The sequence below is a fragment of the Salvelinus alpinus genome, chromosome 35 (genome assembly GCF_045679555.1).
Source record: "Salvelinus alpinus chromosome 35, SLU_Salpinus.1, whole genome shotgun sequence".
Taxonomy (NCBI): Eukaryota; Metazoa; Chordata; class Actinopteri; order Salmoniformes; family Salmonidae; genus Salvelinus; species Salvelinus alpinus.
In genome coordinates this window covers 13,427,050-13,447,413 of record NC_092120.1, presented here as the reverse complement: position 1 = coordinate 13,447,413, position 20,364 = coordinate 13,427,050, and the positions used below count along the sequence as shown (strand labels likewise).

Here is a 20,364-nt window from a genome sequence, read left to right as displayed (position 1 = left end):
TATTAGGTTTTGGTTGAAGATCTGATAACATTCCATATCAAAAATATGCAAAAGTAGAGAAAATTAGAAAGGGGGCAAATACTTTTTCACCGCACTGTACATATATAGGATGAGCCATGACTAGAATACAGTATATACATATAAAGTGGGTAAAACAGTATGTAAACATTAGTGACCAGTGTTCAATGATTCTATATACATAAGGCAGCGGTCTCTTAAGGTGCAGGGTAGTGTACCTGGTGGAAGCCGGCTAGTGACAGTGTCTAAGTAGTGAGTGCTATGGGGCGATAGTCATTTAGTTCGGTTACCTTCACTTTCTTGGGTACAGGAACAATGGTGGATATCTTGAAGAAAGTGTGGACAACAGACTGGGATAGGGAACGATTTAATATGTCAGTAAACACTCCAGCCAGCTGGTCTGCACATGCTCTGAGGATTTGGCTTGGGATGCCATCTGGGCTGCCAGGGTTGACATCGTTGAATGTCTTACTCATGTTGGCCACAGAGATCGGGAGCACACAGTCCTCGTCGGTGGCTCTGTGTTGTTTTCCTCGAAGCGGACAAGAAAGTGTTTAGCTTGATTGAGGCATCAGTGTCTGCGACGTACCTCAAAGTCTGTTCAAGAACGTTGAACGTTTTGGGGAAACATATCATTTAGTACAAACCGTCACGCAACGTAGCAAACATTTAATCAAACTGAACACACTTTAGTAGAGTAGCCTAAATTCTAATTAAGTTTATGCAACAATCTTATGTAAAAGGACTGTTAGGTCTTCTGGAATCTACGACAAGTGTGGAGATGTCCACACTCAGAAGCGTAGAGGCTAAAGTGTACAGTATGCTACACTTATGCCAAAGTTATGCATCTAGTGTTGCAGACCAGTTTAAAACGAATGCATAGCCAACCAGCAAAGTGGCCTAATTTAATTCCTAACACTTAAATCTAAGCGGAAAAACAGATAGCTCATTTAGCTACAAAACAAGAAGCTCCAGCCGATTCAAACTCTCAATGAACAGCACTTACCTTTCTCTGTTGAAATAGATGTGATGATGGCGTTCATGCTGGATCAGGTGATCTTTCGGTGATCGCCTTGTCTAGCAATCAAAAACCAACGGAAAACGTTTACTTGTAGCCTCTTTTTTATCGAAAACATAAACCCAGAATATTCAGTATTCATCCAAATCACCCCTATGGGACGGCAGCTCCTGGTCAGCCCAGCCCAAGCTCTTCTCTGTTCTGGCACTGTAAAGGACACAGAGGGTGAGTAATAATGGACTTTTACTCAAGATGACAACAAAATAAATTCCACGCAGGGAAACCAATCCAGCTCACAAAATAGTAGCGACTGCTAAACACAGAACAAACACGCACAAAACCATGTGGGAACCAGAGGGTTAAATAGGGAATAAATAATAATGTAATGGAAACCAGGTGTGTACAATAAAGACAAAACAAATGAACAATGAAACGTAGATCGGTGGCGGCTAGAAAACCGGTGACGTCAATGGCTGTGCAAAGTTGCTGGATATTGGCGGGAACACATCGATCCAGAGCATCCAGAACATGCACAATGGGGGACATGTCTAGTGAGTATGCAGGCCATGGAAGAACTGGGCCATTTTCAGGTACTAGGAAGTGTGTACAGATCCTTGCGACATGTGGCTGTGCTTTATCATGCTGAAACATGAGGTGATGGCGGTGGATGAATGGCAACATTGGAGGCAGCTTATGGTAGAGAAATTAACATTAAATTCTCTGACAACAGCTTTGATGGACATTCCTGTTGTCAGCATGCCAATTGCTTCTCCCTCAAAACTTGAGACATCTGTGATGTTGTGTTGTGTGACAAAACTGCACAAAGTGGCCTTTTATTGTCCCTGGCACAAGTTGTACCTGTGTAGTGATTATTCAGTTTAGCAGTTTAGTCAACTTCATGATATGCCACACATGTCAGGTGGATGGATTATCTTAACAAAGGAGAAATGCTCACTAACAGGGATGTAAACAAATTTGTGCACAACATTTGAGAGAAATAAGCTTTTTGTGCATATATTTTATATCAGCTCATGAAACATCGGACCAACACTTTGCATGTTGCATTTATATTTTTGTTCAGTGTAAAAAAAAAGAGCCTTTTTTGAACAAACACTTAACTCTTTTCCCTCTTACTAACTCTGACTTTTCTGATAGGAACTTTATTGAGGAAAAATGTACCTACTATGACTGTGATATGTGGTTTTCCAACCTAGCTATCTTATTACTACAGTGGGCGTAATCAGGGTCACACAGTGTTTCTCGTTGGTTTTAAACAAATCTACTTTGAAACAAAAGTATACACCTCACACACATGGTTATGGGCTTAAAAAATAAGACAGCTATACTATGTCTGATAAAGAGTTGAAATCTATTCAATTTTGAGTTTGCATCCCAAAATTACACTTTATATACTGTACATCACAGAAGACTGAAATAAAACAAAATTGTTTGACATAGAAACACCAGACTTTCATAAAAAAAGAAGGAAAAAAAAGAAGAAAAAAAAGGAATAACATCCCATCCAGGAAAGGGGTACGATGAATGCACTAACTGTAAGTCGCTCTGTATAAGAGTGTCTGCTAAATGCCTAATGTAAATTGGTTATGACTCTTATTTCATTTTCATGACAGTCTTCATCAATAACCATTGGTTACCCGGTTATTGTGCCATGCAGCCCTAATCACAAATATATATATACAAACGTTTTACATTGCCAGGGATCACAAACCTACACAAACAAATTAATCATAATGACTTGCTGTCTGGCAATCTAGCTAGGTGTCCACTAGATTCTACAGCTACAAATATATATATTTTTTTGTTGCTTTTTGGTCTTAATTTAAGGTTGGGGTTATGCATACGGTTAGCAGTGTGGTAAAGGTTAGGGTTAAGTCATATTTTAATTAAGAGAAATTGCAGAAATGGCGGAGTTCATGACTTTGTGGCTGTGGTAACTAGTGACGGTCCCGCGCGAACATTTCATGAGAAGTCTCGCGCTATTCAGGCGGTCGCTGTTTAATGGCCGCCCACTTACTCGAAGCAATGTCTGAAACGGGGAATAACACAAGGAACCCATCGGGGTGTGATAGCTGACCGGGAATTAACCAAAATACTGTGGTATTCCCTCTCCTAAACGGTTTCCGAACGGATGGGCAGTGTGGGGGGGATTGCCAATCGACATAAGATACGAAAGCGACATAGGTGGCTAGCGGGAGAGGAGAGAGCTGCTAGCTAGCTAGTCAACACAGTTGTCACTGCCGGTGAGGCAAGCACTGAGCAACCCTGACAAGAGTGGGTTTGACGAGGGTGGGAACACAGACTGTTGGACTGGAGCGTGTGACTCTTGGCACCATATACTAACATGAGTGGACCTGGGCAGGATAGCGAGCCAGAGGCAAAAGTCCTCCTCATCAAGCGGCTATACAGGTGAGGTAAATGCCTTTTGCTGGGAAACATTACATTAGCTAACAGTAGTAAAATAAATGGATAGCTAACCTTAGCTAGTTTGCTAACTAGCTAGACATCTATTCAACTTGCTAGTTAGCTAACTATCCAGTCACCTGTGTGTCTGTGACTTGCATCAGCTAACGTTAGCTAGTTAACTGTCCTTCGTCATTTTTACGAAGTAGTCGGACATTTTCGATAATATGGGTTTTAAATAGCCAGATGTAACCCAGTGGGAACTTATGGAGCGGATAGCTGACTAACGTTAGTTTCTAAACAACTGAACATTAACAGTACAGTAACAAGTTAACCGTACTGTGCTATTAGCTAGCTAGTTTATTCCTATGCCAACTTGCTCTCTTAATAACGTTAGTTGGTTAACTAGTTGTGATAGCTTCAGCTGTCAGTATTGTCACTACTAGCTACCTGATAGGCCTACCTTGTTTGCTAGCCAGCTAAATAGCTAGTTAGTTATTTAACAGCTGAGATAACTAGAAGCGTCTTGCAGAACATCACCATATTAATAATGTCGACTGGCTACTTTTAACATGCATAACTAGGCCTAGTTAGGGAGAAACACCATATTTCACCAGCCTCTTTAGATTTACCTACCTAGTTAGGTAGCTGTAATGTCAACCATTATTTCAGTGTGAGACATGACATTTGATATTTTCCAGTTATAGCTAGCTAGCTAACATTAGCTCCCTACATTGATAAGAATGAGTTTGCTCATTCCTCCAATGGCCATTACCAGTGATTCACATGCCATAATAACTGTATCTTGCGTGCTCAGGGCAGTGGTTGAGTCGGTACACAAGCTGGATGTCATCATTGGCAGCAAGTCATCGTACAGGGAGGTCTTCAAGCCTGAAAACATCAGCCTTCGCAACAAGTAAGCATTTTACTCTACTCCAACCTTTGCCCTAAACACTAAGGCAAAAGGCAAAGCACTAACCCCAACCTCATCTGTCTTCTGTGCCCAGGTTGAGGGAGCTGTGTGTGAAGCTGATGTTTCTCCACCCTGTGGACTATGGTCGCAAGGCTGAGGAGCTTCTGTGGAGGAAGGTCTACTACGAGGTCATCCAGGTCATCAAGACCAACAAGAAGGTACAGCGTTTAAGGGTGTTTTCCCATCTAGTCCTCATTAAAATAACCATTCCCCGTCCTCTTTAAAGTAAACTTTGTGGTAAAAAAGAAGCTATAGAACTATGTTCTCTTTGTATTCACACTTCCCTTGCCTTTGAATGAGGACTCAACTCTTTTGCCAGTTCACTTTATCCATGTTGTGGTCCAAGTCCTCTTTGCATTCAGATTGCTATATTTAGAAAGGAATCAAGATATTTTTTCCAACATTCACTTAATGCACTCTGGGACAAGCCATTTCCATTCCTCAATCAGATTTGCCACCAATGCTCCTTATAGGACATATCACTGTGCTCTATACTCCTCTGTAAACTGGTCATCTCTGTATACCTGTCACAAGACCCACTGGTTGATGCTTATTTATAAAACCCTCACTCCCCCCTATCTGAGATATCTACTGCAGTCCTCCACATACAACACCCGTTCTGCCAGTCACATTCTGTTAAAGGTCCCCAAAGTGCACACATCCCTGGGTCGCTCCTCTTTTCAGTTCGCTGCAGCTAGCGACTGGAACGAGCTGCAAAAAACACTCAAACTAGATAATTTTATCTCCATCTCTTCATTCAAAGACTAAATCATGGACACTCTTACTTACAGTTGTGGCTGCTTTGAGGGATGTATGGTTGTCTCTACCTTCTTGCCTCTGTGCTGTTGTTTTGTGCTGCTACCATGTTGTGCTGCTGCCGTGTTCTTGCTACCATGTTGTTGTCAAGTGGTGTTGCTACCATACTGTGTTGTCATGTGTTGCTACCATGCTATGTGGTTGTCTTAGGTCTCTCTTTATGTAGTGTTGTGGTGTCTGTTGTGATGTGTGTGTTGTCCTATATTTTTAATGCCAGTCCCTGTCCACGCAGGAGGCCTTTTGGTAGGCTCTCATTGTAAATAAGAATTTGGTTCTTAACTGACTTGCCTAGTTGTTTAATTAAAAAAATATATATATATATGAATGAATAACTGCAGATTAAATAATGCTGTAATTGAAAATTGTACACCCAATGTAGGCTGCCGCCCCTTTAAGAGCTAGAATAGATTTGGACCTTATGTTGTGATTCTCACCAAATATGTTGTCTTCTCACAATTCAAACCCCACAATCAAATAAACAGTGTATGCAACTCTCTTATAGATCACATATGGCAAACAAATAATCTGAACTAAAAACTCCACACATTTTGGAATGTCTGTACGTTCTTGACAATTGCTAATCAATATCCAAAAACGGCATAGTTTTCTTCCCGCGAACATGCACATAATCTTCTCACTTGTGGCACCAATGTGAGGGGTTATGGCAGTGTTGCAGTAGTGTGTGTAATCACAAGCGAACCTGGGGAGCATTGCCCTAAAACGGAGCACGGAATTCAAGTGAACCGAACTCAGACCACCTCTGCAGACGGTCTCAGTTTTCTTCGGGGGCTCTTTTGAGGGGTCTGAGTTCCTTTTGTAGTGTTAACACGGCACAAAAGAGTTCACAAAAATTTGCTAAAAGGGACCATGTGGGAAAACACCCTAAGTTATTGGGGAAATTTTATGACTGTGGCCAATAGTGCTTCTACACCTGAATTACTTGCTGTTTGTGGTTTTAGGCTGGGTTTCTGTACAGCACTTTGTGACATCAGCTGATATAAGAAGGGCTTTATAAATACATTTGATTGATACAGTGACTGCTGACCTTTCAGACATGCCCACTTTCTTTCCTCATGCCCTACACACAACCCTTTTATTTCTAATCTCTTCTTATTACCTGGCCTCGTCTTATATCTCCATGTCTTCTGCAGCACATCCACAGTCGCAGTGCCCTGGAATGCGCCTACAGGACTCACCTGATAGCCGGCGTGGGCTTCTTCCAGCACCTGCTGCTCTACATCCAGTCCCACTACCAGCTGGAAATGCAGGACTGCATCGACTGGACCCATGTCACCGACCCCCTCATCGGTGAGACACACACACACACACTCAGGTTAGCGGTATCTGTGATTGACACAGTATATAAATGATTGTATTTGTTTTTGTAGGTCGGAAGAAGCCGGTATCAGCCACCCCTAAGGAGATGGAGTGGGCCCAAATGGCCTGCCATCGCTGCCTGGTGTACCTGGGAGATCTAGGTAATACAAACTTCATCTTTCTCACCAAAGAGATTTGAGACAACCTTATTTCTATGACCATGAAATATCATTCCCCAAATCCAAGGTCACGTTTATTTTAATGTACAGTAGAGGTTTACGGGAGGTTGTTTGAATGTTTTCTGTAGCCCGTTACCAGAACGAATTGGCTGGGGTGGAGGCTGAGCAGCTGGCAGAGCGGTTCTACCACCAGGCCCTGTCTGTCACTCCACACGTAGGTGAGTTAACAACGTGTTACCGGCCCTCCCTTTCACAGCACATTAACCCCCGTTTTTTAAACTAACCGGTTTACTCACACCACCATCTACAAATGAATCACTCTTGTTATATTGCCCACATAGTGAGAGGGCCCGGAGAGGGCATTCAGTCTCAATAAATCACTGATCCACATTTGAAACGTTCTGTCTTTTTGAGAGGGCTTCATCAGTCGAACTGAAAGTCAATATTAAATGGCCGCTGCTAAAGGAAAGCGATGTCTTTAGTGTGCCATGATACTGACAAGTGTTTGATGTTTTGTTTTCAGGAATGCCTTTCAATCAGTTAGGTACACTGGCGGGGAGTAAATTCTACAACGTGGAGGCCACCTATTACTACCTACGCTGGTGAGAAGAGACTTCAACACGTCTAGATTTACTGCAGCACATCCAGTCTATCTATGTCTGGTCTGTAGACTATGCTGTAGCTGTGCTATTGTTCTCTACCTCAGTGGGGCAATGTAGTCACACTGCTGGGGAGAAATATCTTCATTGCAATAATTCATATGTGGATCACATTCAGTAGGCTCTAAATAGGAGACATGTTTTGAAATGGAAGAGGTTCTGAAACCAGTCTGTTAGGAGAAGGCTGCCAACTTCAGAGCCAGAACACGTTAAAAAAAGACTCACAACCAAGTGGTACCGGGACGATACCAGTATTGCAATACTTGTTAGTAGTGATAAGGATACCAAACACGAAGCGGATTTGAACTTCTTTAGGAAAACAGCCCTGATGTTGGAAAGAAACATTGTTGTCATCCAGTCACAATTATTTTCCAAGCTATAGCACACAATATATTACATACAGCAGGTTTTTAAAGGACCAAAGATTTGCGTCTGCTTCGTGTTTTCATTTCCATGGAAAAAAATATTGCGATATTGGTATCGTCACACCCCTACCACCAAGTACTGATCATGGTTTTCTCCTCTATATTCCTGTGTTTGAACAGTATACAGTCGGAGACTCCCTTCGAAGGGGCCTATGGGAATTTGAAACGTCTGTTTGATAAAGCAGCTAAGATGTACCACCAGGTGAAGAAACAGGAGATGAAGAAGCTGTCTCCCTCACGGCAAAGGTCAGTGGTTTCCTCAGACCACAGTCCTGAAATGACAAATCACTAAGTCGGCATTGAACTTGAATTGAGATAGTCCTCTGAGATCCTTACTGTTTCTTCAACTCTTTTCTCTCCAGATCCAAGGACATCAAGCAACTTCTAGTGAGCTTCATGTATCTGCAGAGTCTACTGCAGCCCAAGAACAGGTTAGGACTTTCACTTTTCTCCATTTAGGCCCTAGTCATTTATCTCAATAGGAACCTCAACATTTTGTCCATATATGACACAGCTATCTGATGATAATAACAATTGATAGAATTTTTATAACCCCCTTTGCTCAGTTTCAAAGGGCTTTCTATTGTCTGTTGGGTACCGTGTTTGTAATGTCTTACCATTTCTTTCCTCCTCCCTGTGAGTAGTCTGCTGGAGACAGAGTTGACCTCTCTGTGTCAGTCGGTGCTGGAGGATTTTAACCTGGTGCTGTTCTACCTGCCCTCGCCGCCACACGGCCACGAGGCCACTTCCCCCAGCGAGGAGGAGCATGAGGAGCACGACTCGCCCTGCACCCTGCTCCCCGACGCCCTCGTCTTCAAGATGGTGATCACCTGCCTCATGGTGGTGCACAGCCTGAAGCGGGGAGGTCAATAAGAATATAGATGTCATATATTATTTCGCAAATCGCTTTTCAAACATTACGCTCAAAGGATGTTGTCAGTAGGCATGCGAGGATGGTGACATACTGCAAGGGAGAAATAAGGTGATATGCTGTTTTGTTGTATTGCAAAGTTGACATGTTGACTTGTTTGTGTAGGGTCAAAGCAGTACAGTGCGTCAATAGCCTTCACGCTGGCCCTATTCTCCCACCTGGTGAACCATGTCAACATCCGCCTGCAGGCTGAGCTGGAGGAGGGGGAGAGCCAGGTGCCCCCGCTGCAGACCGACAACACAGGTGAGAAAACTACTCCCAGCTCATGATGCCTAGACACTATTCATGTTCTCAGTTAATTCTCTGAAAAACGAATGGAATAATAATGACATTTGTTTGCTCCTAGACGATTCTGAGTTGAGAGACCCGTCTGACCCATTGACTTCGGAAGAGAGGCCCCTGCAGAACGGCTCCCTAGACCATGAGGGGGGCCACCGGAGCACCGTGGCCCAGAAAGCAGGCGTCGGTGAGCGGAAGGCAGAGGAGGAGAAACAGAAGCAAAAGAAGAAGTACGCCCGCCTCTCCATGATGCGCCGCCGCCGCTGCGCCACCCGCAAAGAAGACGAGAGCGACCTGAGCGAGGGCTTCGAGAGCGACGAAGAGGAGGAAGAAGAACAGAGGGGCTGCGCCGACTCCGGGGACGGAGCCTCAGGACCCTCGGGACCCTCACTCACCCCCTCCACGCTGGGAAAGGAGAGCAAGAGCGGGAGGGAGAACCCGACAGAGGGGACCTGGGAGAGCGCCTCGGAGGAAGACGAGGAGGGGAGCACAGCCTTCGATGTGGAGACTGACTCGGACATGAACAGTCAGGAGTCCCGCTCCGACCTGGAGGATATAGAGGACTCGGAAACCCCGGAGAACTTGGACACACCTCCTCGGGGGGAAGTGCAGCCTGAAGACGATGATGAGGAGGAGCAAGCCGATCCCAGGGAGGACGGAGACGGGGACACCCCTCTGGCCACCAACGGCCCCCTCCTGCCCAGCGACCCCAGTATCAGTAGTAACCTCCAGGCCATGTCATCCCAGCTGTTCCAGGCCAAGCGCTGCTTCCGCCTGGCGCCCACCTTCAGCAACGTGCTGCTGAGGCCCCACAGCTCCGCCACCAACTCCACACCCAACCCCACCGACCCAGACGCCTCCTCCACCACCCCCTCCCAGGAGACCCCTCCTCCCCCGGGGGACTCACCCTGCGACGCTGGCCTCGGCACTGCCAACGGAACCAACGACAATGGTCAGTAACCTGCCCACACACATTGATGCAGTGTTGATTACTATGTGGTTTTTGTATAGTGCAGGATATGATGAGTTTTTAAAGATTTAACTTTAATATACCAATATAATTATGTACTTCTAGTCTCTTTTTAGTCTTTCCCAATGACTCCATTAAGTAACAGCACATCGCTAAATTATGCTCTTTTCTAACTGTACTTCTGAGGTACCCCCTAAGAAAACTAGGGTGTAGATTAAACACATGTTAATTTCTTTATTTGTCCATTCCCTGTAGAGGTGGATTCCGATTCAGAGTGTAGCGTGCACAGCAACCAATCAGTACATAGCGAGAAGACCCTGTCGGAGAGACTGGAGATTCTGACCAATCAGGGGCTCATCCAGGTGGTCAAGGTGTTTGTGGATTGGCTGAGAACCAACACTGACATTATCCTCATGTGTGCACAGGTAAAGGGGATGGATTTTTCACTAACCTAGAAGTACTTACAAACAGTATGCATTGACAAATCTAATTTGCATCAACTTGGTAAAATACAAGTTAGTCTTTGTATCAGCTGACTCGGGGCAAGGGTTTATAGTCTTCATCATTGTTGGTGTTTGTTTCACTGTCCGGCTTCTGCTCAATGTAATTCCGTTACTCTGTCTGTAGAGTTCTCAGAGCCTATGGAACAGACTGTCTGTGCTACTCAACCTGCTGCCTGATGGGAGCAAGATGCTGGAAGCAGGCGAGTTACTAAAATCACCTGTCCTTTTTATGGGTTTTTAATCTGCGTTTACATTTGTAAAAAATTCTTTAACCTTTATTTAACTAGGCAAGTCGGTTAAGAACAAATTCTTATTTACAATGACTGCCAAACCCTAACACCGGATGACGCTTGGCCAATTGTGCGCCGCTCTATGGGACTCCCAATCACGGCCGGTTGTGATACAGCCTGTAATTGAACCAGGGTCTGTAGTGACGCCTCTAGCACTGAGATGCAGTGTCTTACCGCTGTGCCACTCGGGAGCCCGATGTGGAGGCTTGAGTTGGCCAAACCCCCCCCCCTCTCTCACATTATATTTATCATTCCATCTGTTCTCTTTTCCTCTCCTTTGGTTATTTTAACCCATGTTCTCATAGATGAAATTCCAAATGTGTGTCTCATTCTGTAGAGCCCTGTTGTAGAGCACGTGACTAGAAGTCACGTCGTAATCTCGCTCTCTCTGTCTTGCTTTCTCTTTGTGTGTATTTTAGAGCTGGGTCTGAACACTGAGGTGACGGAGCTGCTGAGTGAGTGTGAGCAGCCCAGCCTGGTCCAGTCCCTGCTGCTGCCTGAGGACCTGGCCCTGCGACACCTACCTGCCCTCAACCTGGCCCACCGCCACCTCGACTACACCCGCCCCAGACCTTCCCTCAGCCCCGTACAGGAGGTACACACACCTAGCGTCCCTTAGACACCCTCTCTCACACCCTCACTGTTTTTCTTCCCTCTCTCTATTTGACTATTTCACTCGCTCTCTCGCTTTCTTTCTCTCCCCGTCTCAGTGTGTGGTGCGCGTGTGCTGCATCCGCAGCTTTGGCCACTTCCTCACCAATCTCCAATGCAACGTGCTGCACTTCAACCCGGAGGCGGGCATCTTCACCAGCATCAGCCAATCAGAGCAGGACAACCTGGTGCAGCAGGCCAAGGCCCAGTTCCGCATGGTGAGCGGCAGTTGAATGAACCAATGAGACCAAAGCAGCAGCAGTCACACTAGTTTCAGTTTTTGTTTCACTTGTGAAGCTCAAATAACTGCAAAGAAATATCTATTTCAACACTGTGTGTGTTTGTGTGTCCAGGCAGAGGAGGAGGCTCGACGAAACCGCCTGATGAGAGACATGGCTCAGCTCCGCCTACAGGTCTGTCTTCTGGAACATTCCATTCTATCATAAATCAAACACTGTCAATCTAGCTATCTGACACTATACTGAGTGTACAACACATTAGGAACATTCCATTTCCATGACGTACTGTAGACTGACCTGGTGAAGGCTATGATCCTTTATTGATGTCACTTGTTAAATCCACTTCAATCAGTGTAGATGAAGGGGAGGAGACAGGTTAAAGAAGGATTTTTAAGCCTTAAGACAATTGAGACATGGATTGTGTATGTGTGCCATACAGAGGGTGAATGGGCAAGACAAATATTTAAGTGCCTTTGAACGGGGTATGGTAAGTGGCAGGCGCACCGGTTTATGTCAAGAACTGCAACACAGATTTTCACTCAGCAGTTTCCTGTGTGTATCAACAATGGTCCACCACCCAAAGGACATCCAGCCAACTAGACACAACTGCGGGAAGCATTGGAGTCAACATGGGCCAGTATCTCTATGGAACGCTTTTGACACCTTGTAGAGTCCACGCCCTGACGAATTGAGGCTGTTCTGAGGGCAAAAGAGGGGGTGCAACTCAATATTAGGAAGGTTTTCCTAATGTTTGGTATACTAAGTGTATATGTCTTAATTTACTTTCGCACCCAAAACCTTGAAGTGAAATTCATTAGATTTCAGCCGATGATAGTTAGGGTGATGCCATTGAAGTATATTACTTAATGTTGAATGTACATGTACAGTGCCCTCCGTAATTATTGTGACGGTGAAACATTTTATTTTGGCTCTATACTCAAAGAGTTTGAAATCAAACAATGACTGAGGTTAAAGTGCAGACTGTCAACTTTAATTTTAGGGTATTTTCATCCATATCGGGTGAACCATTTTAGAAATGACAGCACTTTTTGCACATGGTCCCCCCAAAAGTTTGGGACAAATTCACTTGTGTATTATAGTAGTAAAAAGTTCATAGATTTGATTTAAAATCAAAATGTTTGGGGTATAGAGGCAAAAGAAGATGAAATGCTTCAATGTCCCAATAATTACAGAGGGCACTGTATTATCCCCTTCAACATCTCATCAAGATAAGCAGTTTGTCATGTGTCTGCCCTGCAGTTGGAGGTGTCTCAGCTAGAGGGCAGCTTGCAGCAGCCCAAGACCCAGTCGTCCATGTCTCCGTACCTGGTACCCGACTCTGCCGCCCTGTGTCAGCACCTCAACCTCCTCAGACATCTGGCTGGCAGTGGCTGCTTCATCATCATCATCCCCCGCACAGGTGAGCACAGCCCCATGCCCTGCCTGGGTGAATAAACCCAGTGTTGGACTGCATGGCTGTGGATAAGTCTGTTTGTTTGAGTGCAGTTATTATTTAGAGGTTTCTCTCCAGAATTACATGGAGATAAAAATGATTTCTATATGGCAGGGTTATTGAACTATATGGGGTCCAGATTTGAAAAAGGTTATTTGCAGGGGGGCCAGACATTTTTTACATGGGATTACTCTTATAAAGCACATTTATTAAAATTAAGTGTCGCGAAAAGTAAATTTTATGTGCTTTAACTTCTAATTGCACACCATCCCGGGTCCGGGAGCACCCCCATCAGTAAAAAAGCTGACTAGCATAGCCTAGCATAGCGTTACAAGTAAATACTAGCATCTAAATATCATTAAATCACAAGTCCAAGACACCAGATGAAAGATACACATCTTGTGAATCCAGCCATCATTTCTGATTTTTAAAATGTTTTACAGGGAAGACACAATATGTAAATCTATTAGCTAACCACGATAACAAAAGACACAACTTTTTTTCCCACCATTTTTTTCCTGCATAGGTAGCTATCACAATTTCGACCGAATAAAGATATATATATAGCCACTAACCAAGAAACAACTTCATCAGATGACAGTCTGATAACATATTTATTGTATAGCATATGTTTTGTTCGAAAAATGTGCATATTTCAGGTATAAATCACAGTTCTACATTGCAGCTGCAATCTGAAATAGTGCCGAAGCAGCCAGAATAATTACAGAGACCAACGTCAAATACCGAAATACTCATCATAAAACATTTCTGAAAAATACACAGCGTACAGCAAATGAAAGACCAACATCTTGTGAATCCAGCCAATATTTCAGATTTTTTAAGTGTTTTACAGCGAAAACACAATATAGCATTATATTAGCTTACCACAATAGCCAGAAACACAAGCCGTTTACCAGCAGCAAAGGTTAGCGATCGTAACAAGCCAGCAAAAGATATATAATTTTTGACTAACCTTCATAAACTTCTTCAGATGACAGTCCTGTAACATATTACACAATGCATATAGGGTTTGTTCGAAAATATGCATATTTAGCGGCACAAATCGTGGTTATACAATGTGATTAGTAGTCAAACTTCAAGCAATCTGTCCGGCGCCATCTTGGAGAGGCACCTAATCTAATCGATAACTAATCGTAAACTTGACTAAAAAATACAGGTTGGACAGCAAATGAAAGACACATTAGTTCTTAATGCAACCGCTGTGTTAGATTTTTAAAATTAACGTTACTCGACATACAGCGTGCGTTACAGCGAGACCATGCCGAAATTAATGGCGGACTAATAATTGTACATGTTTCCACAGAAATACGAATTAACATCATAAATAGCTCTTACTTTTGGAAGATCTTCCATCAGAATCTTGGGCAAGTGGTCCTTTGTCCAGAACAATCGTCTTTTGGTTGAAAGATGTCCTCTACTCCTGTAGAAATTAGCTGCTAACGCCGATGTACCGGAGAGGTGCCCAACTCGCGATAACGCCTGACAAAGAAACTCCAGAAAATCACAATAAACTGCTATAAGTCGGTTTAAATTAACTACCTTATGAAGTTTTTAAGACAAAAAACAAATTAAATCAGAGCCGGAGATATAGAACTGCTAAACCGAAAGCTTTTCAAGACGCCATGCTGGTGTCCCCCCTGCGTCAGGCGCCGCGTCGAAAAGGTCGGTCCTTCCGTTCCAAGACGATTTATAGTGCCCCAGATGATGCAATCCACTCCATTCAAAGTCTCACCGCTTACTGACATCTAGGGGAAGGCGGCTGCAGTGCATGTAGCCCCATAGCTTACATTGGAATTTATAAACCGGCCATAGAACAGAGACCTCGATTTCAGAAATCTCACTTCCTGTTAGGAAGTGGGCTGCAGAAGGAGTTCTGTTTCACTCAGAGAAATAATTCAAACGGTTTTAGAAACTAGAGTGTTTTCTATCCAATAGTAATAATAATATGCATATTGTACGAGAAAGAATTGAGTACGAGGCAGTTTAATTTGGGAACGAAAAATCTACAAAGTGTAAACAGCACCCCCTATTGAGAAAAGGTTTTAAGATAAGCCTAATTCAGTGGATGAAATTGTTTAAATAATGGAACACATTTGTACTTATAACACAGTTGACCTGCATCACGTTCATTTCTACTTTCCTGTCCGTTTTACAGACATAACTTCATCTTTTGATTTTGTTTACTCATAGGAGACATTTTATGCATGGCATATCTCAGTTGACTAGCATCATATTCTGTTCTATTTTCTATTTCTTTGTCATTTCGTTCTTTTCTGTATTTTTTTTTTTTTTACTTGGAAACCTTTTTATGCATGTCATATCTGTCGACAAACTTTTTTTGCGGGGAGGTCTCTTTCCCCCCACATCAGTAGAGAACGGGTCCCTATAACAAACTGCACCACCTCTGTGGGGACTTAAACTCCTCAAATCTTGTTGCAAAGTTAGCTTTCAGTTTATCTAAAAACTCGTCCATCACGGGAGTGATCTGTACTGATGACTGAATATAGTTGCGCAGTGTAGGGAAATCAAATCAGAGGAGAAAATAACAAAATGTATTTTTATTTTTTTGAAATTTTTAATGATGTCAACTGTTTTATCCCTCCCCTGCACTCCCAAATTAAATCCATTCAATTGATTGAAGATGAAAAACAAACATCTGATACGGACTGTTCATCAAGCATTTTCACTAGATATGTGTTGGCTTTCTTGTGGCGTCAATCACGGAGAAAAGCAACTATCTCCTCCCTAAGCTAACACAGGGTGCTCTTTTGAGAGCATTATTACCCGTGCTTAGCCACCGAGCATCATTATGTAAAAGTAGATCATGATGCTCAGCAGACCACGAAACAAGCAATGTTGATTGGATAAAGTTGATGTCTGTGGTGTTAACTCACTGCTGAGTTAAGCGAAAAGCATGCTCTGGTGTATCAGGCAGTGTAGTGATCTCATCTGCTGGGAAGAGCTGATAGGCGAGCTCTGATTGGCTAACTGGTATGTTGGGTGATATTCTTTGACAGCACTTAGTGGGTGGGACTACAGGGAAACAGATTCTCCCATTGGAGAATATTGAACAAGGGCTCATTTTGGCTCTAAACATCAGATTTTTTTGCAGGATAAAAACATTATTTAAAAAATCTGAAATGATCAGAAGGCCATTCTAAATTGATAAACGGGCCGGATCTGTCCTGCTGGCAGCCAGTTGAATAGCCCTGCTATATTGTTTCGACATTGGCTATTTGCTGGCTATGTTTTGTAAGTTCCCGAGGGGACGACTGAAGCTGAGTTTGTCTTTCTAGTTAGAGCATGAAATGAATAGATACCAAAGTTAAAACATGATGGTTGACTTATCTGCCTCAGTGATTGATGGCCTTGACCACCTGAAGAAGGAGAATGCCGGAGCGAGGGACGGTATCCGCTTCCTGGAGTCTGAGTTCCGTAAAGGCAACAGGTATATGTCTGTCTCAACCCTCAAGTGTGACGTATGGTAATATAGTGGGCCACATTTAAGATATGACAACCACAATCTGCCAACCCAGCACATTAAAAGGGATATGTAGAGTCGACAGTTCTCTGAATGAAAAGATAGAGGGCGATTTTCAATGTGCTTAGCCTTTATCCGGTTTGAAACTCTAGAGCCAATGATATACAGGTCCTTTTATATCAATGTATCTCTCACGTAACCAATTTTCAAATGAGCTGGCTGTTGGGGCCCATATTGTCCTTACTTCTTCAGATCTTAACAAAACAATGTTTCTAAACATAACCCACTCTTAATCCGTGATCCAGTAAACTAAGAATAGGCTACGACCCATATGGGCGAAGACACTTGATGTTGTAAACCCCTCTTCCGTCCCCCTCTACCTCAGGTACATACGTTGCCAGAAGGAGTCAGGGCGGAGTTTTGAGAGGGATAAACTGAAACGCCAGGACATTGAAGCCTGGTGAGCCTCCATTAGTCTTTCTGCAGTCTCTTCATATGGCCACCTCTCAATACTTAGCATTCTTATACAAATGCTTCAAAAGTGGTAAAAGATTTATGAAAGCTGTAAAACACCTTCCCAGTGTTAACTGTTTCCTTATGTGTCCTGATTTCTAGGCACCTATACAAGACTGTGAACAGCTGTCGTCAGCTGACCGTCTCCCAGAGCAACGGAGACGAAGACACGGCTGGCATGGTCACTATTCTCACCGGTCACTCAGTGGAGGAGCTGTGTACCCGCTCTGCGCCCATGAAGGTATACACATCACGAATACAATCACTCACTCAGTTCTTTAGGCTCTCCAGCAACCGCTGTTGGTATGGACAGCTGGTCTGACTACTGTGTATCCCTTGGGTTGTACAGTGTTGCTATTAATATTTCCCTGTTATAACCTACTGCCATTTTACCATAGTGTAGATCTTTGTAGAGAACCAGAGTTCTTTCTAAGAGAAGTTTGGCATGTTCGACCTCCCCCATTCATCCTTCCGTGATATTTTACCTTACGTTGTATGTTCATTGGTGTTAGAAGAGTTGATGTCTTACCCTCCATTGTTTGTGTCTCCTTGGTAACAGTCAGCCACCCAGGCAGTGGCGACAGCAGGCATGGAGCTGAAGAACATTGTGGAGTTCTACCGTCAGTGGAAGGAGATTGGCTGAGAGCGTAGAGGGGGCGAGGTCGGCATGGCGGACAGCTGATCACACACTCACTCCCTCTCTCTCTCCCACTCTGTTGCTCTGTCTGTATCTGCGTCTCCAAGGAAAATCAACTCTAGGAAAGGAAGTAAGGGGGGGGTGAGAGAGAGAGAGGGTGGAAAAGTAAAGCAGTTGAAGGAAAGAAAAAGCGAGACACATGGGCAAAGGGGGCAATAAGAAACAGCAGATGACCCCCAAACATAAGAAGCAATCCCAGAGGTTGGTGAGAATTAAGTGGGGATGCTACGCACTTAGTGCCCCTGGTTCACATCATAACCAGGCATATACTGTTTATGATAGAAACGAGTACATTACGTGTCGAGAGAGAACCACACATACACATTCACGCTCAGTTAAATCCATTGGTTTAGCTGTATAGAGCAGTGTTTCCCATTTCCTCCTTTCCCTCTGTGTTGTGAAGGTTGGACTATGTCAGCCCTATGGCTGGTTGGGTCTGGTCTGCTAAGGCAGGGGGGTGTCGGGTAAATCTCATAGAGAGAGAACACATCTCTAGCGTGCCAAGCGTTGAGGCTATCGACACATCGGAGTCTCGTAGCTCATAGGGTTCAGGTCAATGGACGTACACTTCTCCAGGATTGTTTTCTTTCCTATCAGTTTTTTTGCGGTGTACTTTTTGTGTCCAGTTACTAATGTATTGTGTTATCTGTGTATGATGAGGAGGAATAATGACGGGTTATGCCCTGCTATATTGTTTTAATTTTATTTTTGTACCCAAATATACTTTATTTTGCGTTTTTGTAAGCTGTGCTGAATACACACAGGAATGAAGTGCAGGGGGAGGGATAAGGTTGTCTTGTATCGTTTCCCTAAACCAGTCTGATAATCCTTCTGTTCTCAAAGAAATAGTCCTGACTTTTGTGTCATGGTGCCGTTTTAGGAAGAGGTAGACTTGGGTGGGTCAGGAGAGCGTGGCCTGCGGCTATCCCAATATGGCAGTAAAAGGTGTTTGTGTTTTGACCCTTGTGAACTCCTGATATATCCCATCTACCATCATCACTAACTGTCCCATCATGCACAGTGCAAAGGAACTCTATATGTGTGTGGCCACGCATTGAACAATAAAATGAACTAATTTTAAAATGTATTTTCTTGTTTTCACTCTCTTGCAGAAACCATTTAGTGGCAACTTTTTCAAAGCTTTACACAATTCATGACAAGGCACAGGACTCGTTGAATTGGGAAAGCAACCTATTTGAACTGAACATACTCATGGCTGCACCCTTATGACAATAATAGCCATTGTTTCAGTAAGTTGAAGAACTAATCCAGAGATGACGACTGACCAACATTAAAATGAAATAGTGTGTATCAAATAGTCTGGGTAGCCATTTGATTAGCTGTTCAGACGACATATAGTTTGGGGGTAGAAGCTGTTGAGAAGCCTTTTGGACCTAGCCTTACCGCTCTGGTACCGCTTGCTGTTTGGAACACATGAAATGTTTTTCAATTTATAGGTTTGTTCCAAAGTTTCAAAACACCCTTACCTATTGAAATATGGTAGTTCTGCTCCACTTTCCTCTCAAACTTCTCATTCTGAACCCGTTCAGTGCAGCCTGGCTCATCCATCAATCTCGGTCCTGTGAGTAGGACCCTGGTGCCATCTATCCTGCTCTCTTCTGTTGTGAGGTCTCGTGCCCCTCACTACCCTGGATGCCTGGGCCAAATGCCCACCATTCTGCATGGCATGGCAGAGCGAGACCAATCCCCTGGCAGCGGGGTCAGCGCCACCCCAACAGAAGATGGTTGGCACAGCACAGGGCTGGCCCACTTTCTGGTGGTGGGGAAATGAACAGTCCAGGGCCCGGTTTCCCTAAAGCATCTTAAGGCGAAGTAATGATAGCAAAAATGTGTAGAATTTTAGGAATTTGGCTTTAAAACTGCAAAATGTTCTCAGCCTCATGGCAGCACCTTTTTTCTTCTTCTCTGCCCCGTGGCAAAAAGTGTAGAATTGCAGGGAATTCACTTTAAAAAAGTAATAATAATTATGACAGTGTAGAATAGCATTAGGAAACAGCATTTTTTTCTCCTTTGCACTATGGCAAAATGTGTTGAAATGCACATTTTGGCAGATGTCAGTGCCCCGTGGCCCCCTTGACCCCAAATGCAGTAGTCTGGCCCTGGGGGTGCTGAGGGAGGATAAAAAAGTCCTAACAAAGCATTTTATCAATGTGCCTCTCAGTCCATGAAAAAAAGGCCCTGCTTTTCATGTAGATCTGGTTCAGTTGGAATATTATGAAGTGACCTGCCAGCCTTGACTTACTGAGTGAGAATTTCTGAAGAATTTCAACTTTGCCCAAATGATCATGGTATTGAATAGGCTACAGATGAAAATCATCACTGTTGATATCACCCAATAGTATTTGGAGCTGTTTCAAATATTATGTAATGTGAAAAACTTTGAAATGTGGCATTTGGATTAAGAAAATGTTATATAACTGTCTGTGCATGTAAAATAGAATTATGCGATGATATGGGATGCCTTAAGGCTTGCTCTCCTGATTCTCCAT

General features: G+C 43.6%; 1 protein-coding gene and 1 long non-coding RNA gene across 3 annotated transcripts; one reads left to right on the top strand and one right to left on the bottom strand.

Moving 5' to 3' along the window:
• Positions 1-369: 369 nt before the first annotated feature.
• LOC139564455 (uncharacterized) lies at positions 370-1,388 on the bottom strand. Its single transcript, XR_011672742.1, has 3 exons — positions 1,188-1,388; positions 1,025-1,095; positions 370-615 (listed from the first exon to the last, which is right to left on the bottom strand). It is a non-coding gene; the product is annotated as an uncharacterized lncRNA (long non-coding RNA).
• A 1,636-nt stretch (positions 1,389-3,024) lies between these two features.
• On the top strand, positions 3,025-18,941 carry LOC139564168 (nonsense-mediated mRNA decay factor SMG5-like). Of its 2 annotated transcripts, none has more exons than XM_071383413.1 (22): positions 3,025-3,463; positions 4,275-4,373; positions 4,465-4,588; positions 6,398-6,554; positions 6,635-6,724; positions 6,871-6,960; positions 7,266-7,344; positions 7,947-8,072; positions 8,189-8,257; positions 8,471-8,691; positions 8,863-9,000; positions 9,104-9,988; positions 10,262-10,431; positions 10,634-10,709; positions 11,219-11,394; positions 11,510-11,668; positions 11,804-11,863; positions 12,950-13,109; positions 16,521-16,611; positions 17,030-17,104; positions 17,260-17,398; positions 17,717-18,941. In XM_071383413.1, exons 1-22 carry the CDS (start codon positions 3,399-3,401, stop codon positions 17,798-17,800), a joined length of 3,333 nt encoding a protein of 1,110 aa, XP_071239514.1. In that variant the 5' UTR covers positions 3,025-3,398; the 3' UTR covers positions 17,801-18,941. The 2 variants fall into 2 exon arrangements, with proteins under 2 accessions (XP_071239514.1, XP_071239515.1); XM_071383414.1 differs by having other exon boundaries at positions 3,026-3,468.
• Positions 18,942-20,364: the final 1,423 nt, after the last annotated feature.